At 40.4% G+C, this 13,043-nt stretch overlaps 1 protein-coding gene across 1 annotated transcript in view; it reads right to left on the reverse strand.

The window, feature by feature from the left end:
- Positions 1-13,043, reverse strand: part of mmp28 (matrix metallopeptidase 28) — a 22,236-nt gene continuing 9,193 nt past the window's right edge. The window contains exons 4-8 of the mRNA XM_023961722.1: positions 9,839-10,060; positions 7,394-7,639; positions 2,795-2,944; positions 2,510-2,677; positions 1-728 (exon numbers count right to left, since the gene is read on the reverse strand). Coding sequence (XP_023817490.1) covers positions 334-728; positions 2,510-2,677; positions 2,795-2,944; positions 7,394-7,639; positions 9,839-10,060 — 1,181 coding nt within the window. The 3' untranslated portion in view covers positions 1-333. The remainder of the gene's footprint in view (positions 729-2,509; positions 2,678-2,794; positions 2,945-7,393; positions 7,640-9,838; positions 10,061-13,043) is intronic.

Here is a 13,043-nt window from a genome sequence, read left to right on the forward strand (position 1 = left end):
CATTCAAGGTTTTTAGATGTAAGAAATGAAAAAAATGCAATGATTGTACAGATCATAAGGATCAATATTTCAGAACAGAAAGTAATTCCTGTAACGGGAAATAAAACACGAGCTGTGCTGTAAAAAAAAGAAAGCTCCAAATGATTTTCTTTGGTTACATCAACAGCACCAGAGCATTAATGAGGCTGTAATTACACATAAACATCAACGTACTACATCCATTCAACAGCATAAATAGTGTAAGTGCTTCAACATTTTCCAATAAAGTCTACACCTAGATAAACTGCAGGTTCACACAAATTGCACTTTGATTTGACCAGCTCCCTCTAGTGGTCAAAGGATGTTATTGCTCTGAGGAATGTTGGAGCAGCCAGTCCAGCTCAGATCTTCGGCCCACTGCCCGTCTCTGGTCACCTGAAGCTTCCCTGGGTCAAACCTCCAGAACTGCCTGTCTTTAAACAGGTAAAGGCGCCCGTCAGGCCGGGTCAGAGCCCCATTGGTCCCCGGCGGCACGCCGGTCCAATCGGTGAGTCTGCGGGGGTAGTAGGGCTCCTGGCGAAGAAGTTTGAGGTTGAAGACAAAGTAGCGAGAGCGCTTGAAGAGCACCATGTGGCCCAGAGGAGCGTAATAGAAGGCGCAGTCTGGGTGGCGGGGCAGACCCAGGTCACTACTCATCCTGGGGAAGGTGGGGTCCAAAACGCTCCCTGTAAATCGCCACGTCCTCCTCCCTGCACGCCACAATAAACTCATTTTAGATTTCAGAATGAACCTAAAGGAACTTCTTAGCTACAATGTTTCACCTCAGATAAAAAAATACAGTTTTAAAATCAAATTTTGGTCATAAAAAATATGAAATGTAATCTACCGCCTAAATGTCACAGAAGAATAGGTAAAAAATAAGAGGTTTTATCTTCAGATTTTCCTGAATACATTTTAGAAGATAACATGATAACATTGAAGATAACATGTATGACAATCCCTAGTATTATATCCTATTTTGAAATTGGATTAGGCTACAATTCTAATTTTATTTTTTTTCTTGTATTTTATTATTTTCTTCTTTTTTATTTCTATTCTATTCTTTAGAATATGTCATCTTTTGAAGTACTAATATAAATAATAGTAATAATTTCACCCTTCTTTATTCTTCCTAGACACGTGATACGCTATCGTCCAATCAGAAAGCGAGAAGCAAAAGCTAAAATAAAATCAAGTTAAATTCTCTTTCCGACTTTAACATGAACTATAAATCCCATTTTAACGCTCCTCTGTGTACATTTTTTTGCTGTAATTTGTTAACTGAACTCAGTCTGTGTGGTTAAAATCTAAAGCTTTTATGACGAAAACGCAACAACCTGATGTTTTACAGCGCCCTCTAGCGTCGAAAGGTAGAAACTTCTGACTTTATGGAAAAACTGATTCTGGAATTGAACTTGTTCATTTACTAAACCATAAGGTACAAAATAATTCTAGTGAACTCCAAAAATAAAACAACGTGTGGAATCATGTTATACTATTAACTAGTAAAATAGCAAATTGTACACAAAATCAATAGCAGCAAAACAATTAAAATCGTTAAATCAACATTAAGAATCACTTAGAAACAAGTCTGTTTTCTAGCTTTAGCCTTTCCAAATATACTAAATGGTCATACAGTTAAAACAAACACAAAAGCTGAAAATTAAAAAACAAGCAAAAAAAATCAAACCAAAAATGTTTGTAGTTTGCAAATAAGGACAAAAAAACTGAAGAAAACAAAGATAGTTTGTCTTTGTCATCTTAGTGGCTCAAAATTGAAAAATATTGCACAAGTAGTTTCCATTTATGAACACAATTATATCAAATAAACCTAAACTCACATTAGTCGGTTTTTTCTAGGATGTTTTTTTTGCTGCACATTTGACCATTATTTTAGACTTTATTAAACTTTATCCTAAACTGCATTTTAACAAAAAACAAAAATAATTAAACCGTAGATAAAGGTAAAAAGGTTGTGGTCTCCAAAACTGTAAAAGATGTTCCATATTTGTTGTGTAGGATAAACATAATGCAAAGTAATGTTTCTAAAAAAGGAATAGTCAGTGAAATAAAGAGAAAAATGAACATACTTTGACATATATGTCATATTTAACTAAACTGAACTGGGATATAAGGTTAGGAATTCTTTTGGAACATTTTAAACATTAAGGAGACCTTCCATAAAGAAAATGTTTTGAGAGCACTTGTGATTAATAATTTTACAAATACTGTTTAATTTATTTCCTTTTTAGTTTCTGGATCTTGGCTGTAAAGTAAAGTTTCACTGAAAACCGTCAATTTGAATTAAAGTCAAGCTTTTCGTAATGTTTCATCTTGAGTCTATTTTATGTTTTTCTCTTAATTTTATAAATATTGTAGCATTTGATCATTGTAGACAGTGTGACCCAAAGGAGGATTTTTCCATGTCTGAAGGCTAGAGAGGGATGTCAGGAGAACGTCTGGGTTTTCAATGACTTTGGAGAAGATGTACCTTTGAAGAAATACCATTTGGAGTCCAGCGGGGAGAAAGCGGCTGCCTCAATGGCCTGTGGCAGGCCGGGCCAGCGTTGGCGGAGCGGCAGCGGGCTGCTAACGCCGCCGTCAGCTGAGACCGTCCAGTACACGCTGCCGCGAAACACCAGCACCGTCTCATTCTGGTCTGGAGAGACAGAGAAAAGGATGAGCAGCTCTGCAGGAACAGACTTTTTCCATGACAGAAAAGTCATGTCATTTTCATAAGATCTCTTTTCAGGCAGTTCTTTGAGTTGTGGCTCACCCATAGTGATTGCATCAAAGACTCCCTGGCAGTACAGAGGTAGACCCGCCGTTTGACTCTGGCTCTGCAGCTCTGCAAGCTCCCACTGCTGCAGCGCAGCGTGCAACACCTGACCTGGCAACCTCACAGGCCGATTGCTCAGTGGCTTACCTGAAAGGGCGTAACAAAAACAAATCAATCCATCGTAAACCTTTTGGAATATTTATCCTTAAAATCAAACAAAAATGGGCTTTAACCCTTGTGCTATCTTAAATTGACCCCACCCTTACATTGACGTGTTCTCCCTACCATGACAAAGGTGGATAAAGGTGGAGAGATTTCATGTAATCCATGGACACCAGTGAAGATCACAAATCATTGAAGAAAAAAGGTTCAGAGCACTGTCTAGTGGGTCTAGATGACCCAACTCCCAATGCTAAAGTGCCTAGGATAGCACAAGGGTTACAAGTATAGACAGCAAAGGAAAAAGGTGAAATTTCCTTGAAAACCAGACTGTGAATTTGATCATTTGAATGATCTTTTGCAGGAAGTGGCTGGGTTTAGACTAACGGGTAACATTTCAGAGATCGGGGAGTAAACAGACAGCTGTAGACCGGCCAAACGCACGAGCGCTGACCCAAACTTTACATCATGCAGCACTAAATAAATCCATGGCGCGTCCACGTCTGCGGAGTCGGAGATCAAAAGCATGAAGAACAAAAGGAAAAAGTACGACGCACGGCGAACGATGCCGCTTTCAAAGCGACTGCAAATGTTTTGTTTGCAAAAAAACGGCACAAACATTTGTGTTGGAGGCGGATAAAATCAGCACACCCATGAAGTGGCGGAAACTGCAGGGAAAGCAGATATCTGCGCGTGATAAGGGCAGAACATCTGACTTCATTCAAATTAAAGATCACAGTGTGCAGCAAAGGTTCATGCGGTTTTCACAGAGAAACAGCAAGAAAGACATTTTTTTCATCTAAAATGTTATAATTACTCAAACAGAAAGAGACATTTGCAAAGATAAAAGTTAAGTTCCTTTAAAAAATTTGCATAAATTCAGCTGCGAACTCCATAAACAAACAACTGTAAACAGTTTACTCCACAAAATTAAAACAAGGCATTAAAGACCCACTCCAATGAAAATGGTGTTTTTAACATGTTCTCGTAGCATTTTTTGTGGACATCTAGACAGATTTGGATTAAAACTACGTTTCTGAGTATTTCCTTAGTCAAATCATTGGGAATCAGGAGCAGACGAAAAATGACATTTAAAAAGTTTGTAGTTGTGATGTAGAAGCTATAATCAGCAGGGCCACAAGCTCCCTGCTCTGCTCCATTCTGATTCATCCACTTCCAGACAAACAGATCCATCCAAGTACGTCTTTGTTTTCCTCCTCCGAGCTGGCATCTGATTTAAAAGGCTGGATAGCTCCAATATTGCTCATTGGGGGTGTGAGGGGCTGTAAGCTAGTGGGAGAACTTGCAAACAATTAATTAATGGTACAGGAGCAGGCTTACTCTTCGACAACAGTCCCGCTTACAACTCAGAGACGAATTTCTAATCTCTGCAGAGACTATGTCCTAGAAATCAACTCTTTTTAAAATTATTTTGCTTAAAAATGGCATAATCCTGCTTTGAAATGCTTTGAAAATAGATCAAAAAATGAGCAGAGTGGTATTTTTCTTGTCAAAAATCAAGTAATAAAAATAAAATCATATATAAGCAGCTACAGCTTTGAAACGTCTGCACAGGTTTTGACATACCCAGGGCAGCGTGGCTCTTATTCCTCCAGAAAGGGAGTGCTTGCATTCTTCTTCAGTCACATTTTCCTTCTGCTTGTTGTCAGTGAGCGCTCAGAGGAGCTCTGCACGCCGCCTGACACTCGCACGAGCTTCTCCACAGAGCGGCATGTCAAAACAACTGGAACGGGATTGGCAGCTCTGGATGGAAAGCAGGCTGAACTTCCCCACACTCTAGCTGGTTGCTTTGGAGACTTTATCTGAGCTTCTCTCAGGATTCTGCTTTAGTTTTAGCTCATAAAGACGATTCTAAAAAACTAAAACACAGGGATTTGGTAAAACAACTAAAAGTGTAATCGGATTACTCTTATTTTTTTCCGTAAATGTGTTTCAACCCTGAATGTAGGGGCTTCGCTACAGGTCTGATGCACCTTTTCTGTTTTTCTTTCAGAGTTAAATGTCACTGCAAAAACAGGCCCCTTAGAAAATAGTCAAAACGTCTAAACCCAGTGGCAGATTGTCTTTAAATAAGCATGAAAATCTGCCAATGGGGTAAGAAAAATGATGATCTTACTAGGAATTCCAAGAAGCAAATTCTAGTCACTAAGACATGTTTTCTCGAACTAAGAGTATTTTGCTGTTCAAAAACTTTTTTGATCAGATTATTTTTCTTGCAAGACATAAAGTAAGACATTTTTTTCCTTGAAACAAAAGTCTATTTCATTTTCTTAAGATTCATTTGTTTGCACTGTACTTTCTAAAAAGCAAAACGTTTTTCCAGAGGTGAAGCAGATGGAGCCTTAGTCAAACATTTCAGAAAGTAATCAGAGGCCAAACGATCGGAGCCAAACGATCCAAATGATGGAGCTTCTGTCCTTCAGAAATGCAAACATTCCTGCACTGCAATGAGCGTTTTCTCTGCAGCTGCTGCACACCTGAGGCTTCACACCGTCAGGCGAAGCTGCAACTCCTGCAGCCCAATCACTTTCTAAGAAGTGGAAAAGACGAAGATGACTGTGGGATGAATGCTGTGCAGAGCGGCGCATGTGGGAACCTGCCTCACACATGCCAAGGAGAGGGGGGGGCACACAGTAAACAGAAACTATTAAACACACAGTCAGAATGTCGTACTCCCACACTCAGTAATCTAACACAACACAGTGTGAGAGCCGCGGTAGTGCTGGCACACAAACAATGTCCTTCACTGGAATTTATGCTGGGATTCAAACAAACTATCAGATTTTCCACTAAAGTAAAGTAAACTAAAGTAGACTAAAGTAAAAGCTTGGAGTCCCAATTAACCCTCAAAATTGTGTGTTTGCAAACTTCTGCTGATCCTCGTGGTCTCAGATGTCTGATGACCAAAAGAATAAAACCCGGCTTTTGACCTGATTTCCGTTTAGCACCTGCAGTGTTCAGTAGAATGTTCCTTAGAGTGCAAAGATAACGGTTCAAGTCCCAGGACTAAAGCTGGTGGGGTGGACACCACAAAGTGTTGGCCACACACTACTGTGATGCTCTTAAAGACCCAATCACATCATCTTTTGGTCTGTTATAAAAGTCTTCTAAGTGTTTTTTTTTATTTATGATGAAAATCCAAACACCTGCATCGTTTCCTAGGACGTAGTTTATGAAGAACTATTAGAAATTTGCCTCTGAGTTGCTGTTGGCGCAGAGCAACCCCGCCCCCCTTTCCCCGCCCAGCGTATTTTCGATGTCATAAACACAATCTTATTGAAACATCTTTTTTTTTGTCTGCTCCTGATTCTCAAAAACTAAAAAATATTCAGAAATGCAATTTTGAGCTACATTTTCTTTGAAGATGTCCCCCATCATCAGAGAAAGGCCACAAAAACATGTTCAAATCACCCAAAACATGCAATGTTCCTCTAGTTGGATTTTTAAGCGAAGATACCAACAACTGTTGAGAAAAACTCTCTTTGACATCGCATCTCTCTGGAGCTGTCAAATTTTGCAAGTTGGAAACACATTTCCTTAATCTTGGCCAAAAAAATTAATGAATAAATAAGTTTATTTAAATATAGTTTATTTAAACGGCTTTGATTTTTTTGTTGATGTTCTATAAAACGTTTGTTTTCACTGAAAAGCTGCATTTGTGGACTGATAACACCCAAACCTTAGATGTGCTGCTGTCACGACACAATTTGAAAAAAAGATTTTGAGGAGAAGGGTTACTGACTGTTCATGAGAACTGGACTGAGGTTGACATCCCCCACACCAGCCTCAACAAATTTAAGTCAATTCACTCGCCAATTTTACGCGACACGTACGCAGACATGTTGGAGCGGGACGATATCAAAAAGGCAGTGATTGGTCTGTCAAAGTTTCTATGGCAACCACTCTCACCAATCAGCAGTGAGCTTGTTGGAACCCTCCCACTTCAAAGCGGGCTGCCCGAAATCTGTCAATCATGCATTTCCAACATTAGGCATGGAGGCCAGACGGCTCCACCTACTGTTATAAAGGCATCCGATTGGTCAGTTTAGAACTTGACAACTTAAATTACAGAAAAAAACAATCAAAAAATAGTGAGGATTATTAAGATCATGTTAAAAGAAGGCATCAGAACAAGAATGATTGTTTGGACAAATAAAATGAGCCGTTTTATTTCTCTATAGAAGTCTATGGGATTTTGACTTCTCGGAGCCCGCAGGTACTTCCTGTTTGGAAGGCCAGAGGGGGAGGGGTCTCTCAGTCCAGTTCTCTTATACAGTGTCGATGGATTTTATCCAGATTTCCAGATTTTGTCTGGGACAAACTGAACGGAAAAGCTTTTTCTGCCTCTGCGACCGTTCCGATGGACAGCAGGTCCCTTCATCTGGGAGGGAAAACATTAAAGCAGCACCTTCTCACCGTACAGCTGCTGCACTGCCACGATGTCGTCCCAGCTCAGAACCAGGCTGCGGCCCAGTTTCCTGTAGTACGGGGACATGAGGGCGTGCCGCACTGGCGAGTGCTCCAGCCCCAGGGTGTGTCCGACCTCATGCGCCGTCACCATGAACAGGTTGTGGCCCTTGTGTCCGTTCAGTGTCCACCTCTCGGCCATGTCAAAGTGGGCTTCGCCTCTGCGAGGCAGGAAGGCGTGCGCCAGGGTACCCCCTGAGTTCCAAAAACACATGTCATTAAAGTAATATTGTCACAGGCTTCAGTGATGCCGCTGATGAAGCTGTCTAGCTTTAGCTTTTTCTGTTTCTGTTTTATTTTCTGACAATTTCCTCTGAAATCCTTGCATCAGTTTTGCTTTGAGTCGTTTCTTGTCTTGTTTCAAAGATCTTCTCTGTTTTGTTCTGATTCCTGAAGCACTGTTGTGTTTTCCTAAAGTTTATAAAGTTTGATACCATGGTCTTGGTGAATACTCGATTCTGATTGGCTGCAGGGCGTCCATAAAATAAAGTGTTCTACCCGCTGACGAGAGCTGAACTGGGTGACCCCTCCCAAGCCGTTTTCTATGGGAGACGTCACACTCACTCGGTTCAGTTCTCATATACAGCCAATGGGAATCCCATGGTCTGGGTGAATATTCAAATCTGAAAAGTAATAATGAACACATATGATGAAGCTCTGGTCAAATAGCCTGAATGTTCCACACCATCCATCTTCAGAGCCCACCACTTCCCTTTTGAGGTCACGGAGATGCTACAGTTGGGTGAAGGCGGGGTCCCCCCAGAACAGGCTGCCAGTCAGTTGCGAGGCCATGTTCTATACTCTAAACATTATTCTAAACGCCAATTGGTGACCGGAACAACAGAAACTTAGAACATATGTGAACACGCGTTTCTACTTCATTTTATTATTAATGAAATAAATAGTTTGTTTGTTGATCCACATTGATGGATATTTCTAGCACTAAAAGCGATCTAGGAAAAAACGACTTGTGGACTTTGTTTCTTTGAAACAAACTTTTGCTTCATCATGTGGACAAGAACGAGCAGGAAGAGGTTAATTTCCTGTCTAAAATGATGTTTTGTATAGTTTAACATGACATTTAGCTTATAAAACACTTTCCTCCGCTGTTTAGTCCTCCCACACCAGCTGCAGTACAGCAAGCCTGTATCCGTTACCATGACAACGTGGCACGCCACTAATCGAATAGTAAGCATCTTGTGAAAAACAAATGAAATGTTGAAAATAACAAGATTAAATAATTTTTCTCGTAAGTGACAATGGTATAAATGGGGTAATCCCCTTCAAAGTGTCCATTATCAGAAATGACGTAGATCATCTTTTTGCAGCCTCTGTCGTGATTCTCTTCTGAGTCAGACATTCACTTTACCTTCATGCTGGATCACATCTTTGTCTACATTTAGATTTCTGAAAAATCCTACTAAAGATTTTTAACTTTTTTATCGCATTTTAGATTTTTTTGTTTTGTTTTTAGACTTTTACCTCACACATTTAGAGCGTATTCTGACTGGGAAAGTCCTTTGTTCCAGATCGAGTCCCGAACCTTGCGTTTGGTCTGTATTCAGACTGGCATCAAGCGGACCTTTCTGTTGAGGACCAACGCTTGTAGACAAAACCACATGACTAAAGATCTCTTCAGTCATTGGCCAGGAACTACGGGGGGGGGGGGTCAAGCGGAACAATTAACTGCTCAAACTTTTTATTTCGATTATTAGTTTTGAACTTGGGAACAAAACAAAATAAACTTTAATAAAATAAAAAAATTTCTGTTTGATAACACGACAATCCCAGCTTTGCATTTGTCCGCGACTCATCTGTTGCTTCATTCCTACCTCGCTTCGGGAACAGATTGTATTCTGACTGAGGAATCTGAGAGCTAACCGAAGCTCAGTCCAATTGAAAACGAACCGAGACCACCCCCAAGGTTGGGTCCGAGAGTGGTTCCTGGTCCCGGACCAGGGACCATTTGGATGTATTAAGACTGAAAGTTTGTTCCGGATTATCGGTGAACTGAACTCTGATTCACTTAAAGCGAATCAAATGGGGCCAGTCTCAAAAGCTGCAAGTTGGTAAATAGGTGCTCTGTAAATGTTTACTGCAAAAAATTTGGAGTACACAGCCGTGTGAGGCTTTTCCCCCCCAATTATGTCATTGAAGTAATCTGTTCACAGACTGCACACCTGAACGGCTAATCTGTGTGTCTGAAATAATCTGAGGGACAGTCTTTGTTTGGTTAGAAATATCACATTTACAACAAATTGTACACTTTTAAACTAAACTATGGTCTTACTCTGCTTGGGTAATAGAAACACAAACATTTATTGAGTGTCTAACTTTTCACTTGGACAGTTTGGAAGCGTGTAATCAATCCATGACATTTTTCCTCACTCTCACCTGGCCCGTCAAAAGCATTGCTGGCACCGTCGTTGTGGTCGCCTTCGTAAAAGGTCAGCCGGATGTCAGCCGGGCCCTCGGGGGCCTCCTGGAAGACCAGGCCCGACACGTTGCTCCACAGCTGGAAGGCGGCCTGCACCGCCAGACGCACAGAGCCCCGGGACAGGTGTTGAGGCCAGTTCACCACCTGGTAGGTCAAATGTCGCTTGGACCACTTCTCACCTAAATAACAACAACAACACAGCAGATCACACTTAGGGAAAAAAGCTTATTTCCTTGATCCGTTATCAGGTGTATCCACTCTTCCTTTAACTTCAAATTAAGTGCATTTATATTCAGAACTCACCAAAGCCACCAAATGGTGACTAAATGGAAAAACAACGCTAGCAGATCTGCTGGATTCAGGAAATCCTAAGCAAAGACAACCTTCAGAAACGTAAGATTTCCAAATGTTTAGAACATTTTTTGAGTTATTGCAGAAACTTCTCAAGCTGGGAATGACTGAGAGCAGAATAGAAAGTGTAAATGAATGGAAATCTCCTCTTTTCTGGCCTCAATAATACCAATGGAAAGACTCAGATCTTTAGTTCACCGTGTTCAACCTTCTTTGAGCCGAGGTACATTGATATAAATCACAAGACACATCACTACCACGCAAAATGTAACAAACGAAACCCCTGTAGTTTCTATTAACAGTTATATACATTTATTCTGATATAAAACAGTCTCTAATAAGAACCAAATAAAAAGAAAGAAGAAAGACTTTCACGAACTTTCATATTTCTTCTAACTCAGAGAGAAGAAACCGATGAACACAGACCTCCAGCTGCAAACTCTTTGTCACTTGCAAAGACTTTAAACCTTGTTTTGACCTGTGGAGCATCCAAGATATCGTACCAAATCTTCCATTGTTTTAACTTCTCTTTGCTCTACACCTTTCTGAACTTTACTCAGAATCAGGACCAAACACTTTTGTCTCGTTAAGAGATAGGATCTAAAAAATAAAGAAATTATTTTTAAAATCAGTCCAAATCCTTTGGCTTCATACTCCTAACAAAAGAGAAACTTAAGACTCAAAAAACTGAAATGGCTTTATTTAACCCTTGTGATTAGATGACCCCACCCTTGCATTGACGTGTTCTTCTTACCATGACAAAGGTGGATAAAGGTGGAAAGATTTCATGTAATCCATGGACACCAGTGAAGATCACAAATCATTGAAGAAAAAAGATTCAGAGCACTGTCTAGTGGGTCTAGATGACCCAACTCCCAACGTTAAATTGCCTAGGATAGCACAAGGGTTCCGAAATGACATTTGACTGCATTGTTTTTAACAGAATAACAGGGAGAAGCCACATGAAATCTCTTTTTTAACATTGAAGACCACAACAAGAAAATTAAGAAATGTAAGATCTCCACAGAGAAACGTATTGCTCATAATTTGGTAACTTATTGTAAGGCAATAAGAAGCTTTGTAATTCTTGGTTCAATATGAAGAACTTTATTTTGAAGTTCAAATAAGTTAGACTGGCATTTATCAATATCAGTTTCAGATTTTATAAGGATTTCTAAAGATGGGCCAACTGGTACTAAGGTTCTCATTTTGTTCACATTTTGTTCTAAAATGAGTCATTTCTACATATTACACTAGTTTTTAGTCACTGTAATCAAAATAAACTACAAATAAAGAAAATAAAAAATACAAACCATTTGCTTAATAGTAGCAAAAAAGACCAACTGATTATTGGGCTGTATAACATTCAAGTGTAAGTAATTCTAAGTAACAGCCTTTTTTTGTCTTGCTTTTCCTTTTATGAATGCTTGTGTGGAACTCTATTCTATTCTAGATTTTCCTATTTTATCATAAGATTTCTTGTTACGTGATACTTCCCTGCTGGTTGGACAGATAATTTTACTACTTTCCTGTAGTTTTCTTCTTGAAATGAGTGATGTTTTCCCATTGTTTGCTGTGTGACAGGGAACAGCTGTTAATATGTTCAGAGAAGGAACTGAAGACCTGTTGGGAATGAAAGGGTGGTTGGGAAAATGGGAACCCATTTACAATCAACTGGAACCAAACTTTACAAGTTAAAACTAAAAAAAAGTCCAAATCTAAGCATTAAAAAGGGGGGGGGGGGGGTTTGACCACTGAAAGCATGCAGGTCTGTACAGAAGATCCCTCAAAGATTGTTACTGACATGGCTGTATCTGGATATCTGGAGCCATTAACGCATGGGTTTGGCAATGACATCAGTCTGGGAGTAAACAGACACACACTGAGCCTCTGCAGCAGCCCGGCAGACTGTTTAATGCAACACAATGATAAGCACATTTGTCACAAAAGTTCAAAGGAATGTTAGAGCAGATGAACTGAAGGTGTGAGCCACACTCCTTCCCGCCCCACATCAGTGTTTACTCCCAGCGGATTGGGGTCGCGTTTAGCCTGACGGAGACAGGATCTCTGCTGATCTGGATCCTGAGCGGAGCTCACGCTCCATCCCAGACTGCCAGAGAACAAGCGGTCCCCGAGGACGGCGGAGAGGCCAGGAAGTCCGATACACAAGACATTCCAAGACTTCCCTTATGGAAGCAATTAGCATCATGGCCTCTATAGCGGGGGTCAGGAAGGGAGATCCTCGGAGCGCTGTTGCTGCAGGAGGTCCTGTTTGTTACTGGTGTTAGAACGCTGCTGGAGAAAAACCGTGAGGCCAACAGTGTTTACTTAACCGCACACCAACAGTGTGATGTGTTGTCCTCTCAGCATAAAAACAGGCACTTTGAGGTCAATAGCCTTACATCATTTTAAAATACTGTTTTGTTTCTTTGTGTAATTCAAGTTTATTTAAAAGTTCTTTTAATTATTATGGTCTGTGGCAGGCCATATTGACATTGTGACATTTCACATTTGAAAATATTTCTGCACCTTGGAACAAAAATTTGACCCCCGCCACATGCGCGAAAAGTCACCACCCGGTCACACAAAGTTTGAGATTTGCCGTTTTTCAACAATATGGGAAAACGACCTTTTTGTTTGTGCCAATTTGATGAAATTTGACACACATGCCGCCAGCTTAAGTCTACAACGACCCCAGAAGTTTCACTGACCTTTGACCTTGGGAAAAGGCAGCCAACTTAAATTTACAACACAAAAAAAGGAACTTTACTTCCAGATACAAACGAAAACTCATCCTAGGGGTTTTTATCG

This window comes from Oryzias latipes, chromosome 13 (assembly GCF_002234675.1).
Source record: "Oryzias latipes chromosome 13, ASM223467v1".
Taxonomy (NCBI): Eukaryota; Metazoa; Chordata; class Actinopteri; order Beloniformes; family Adrianichthyidae; genus Oryzias; species Oryzias latipes.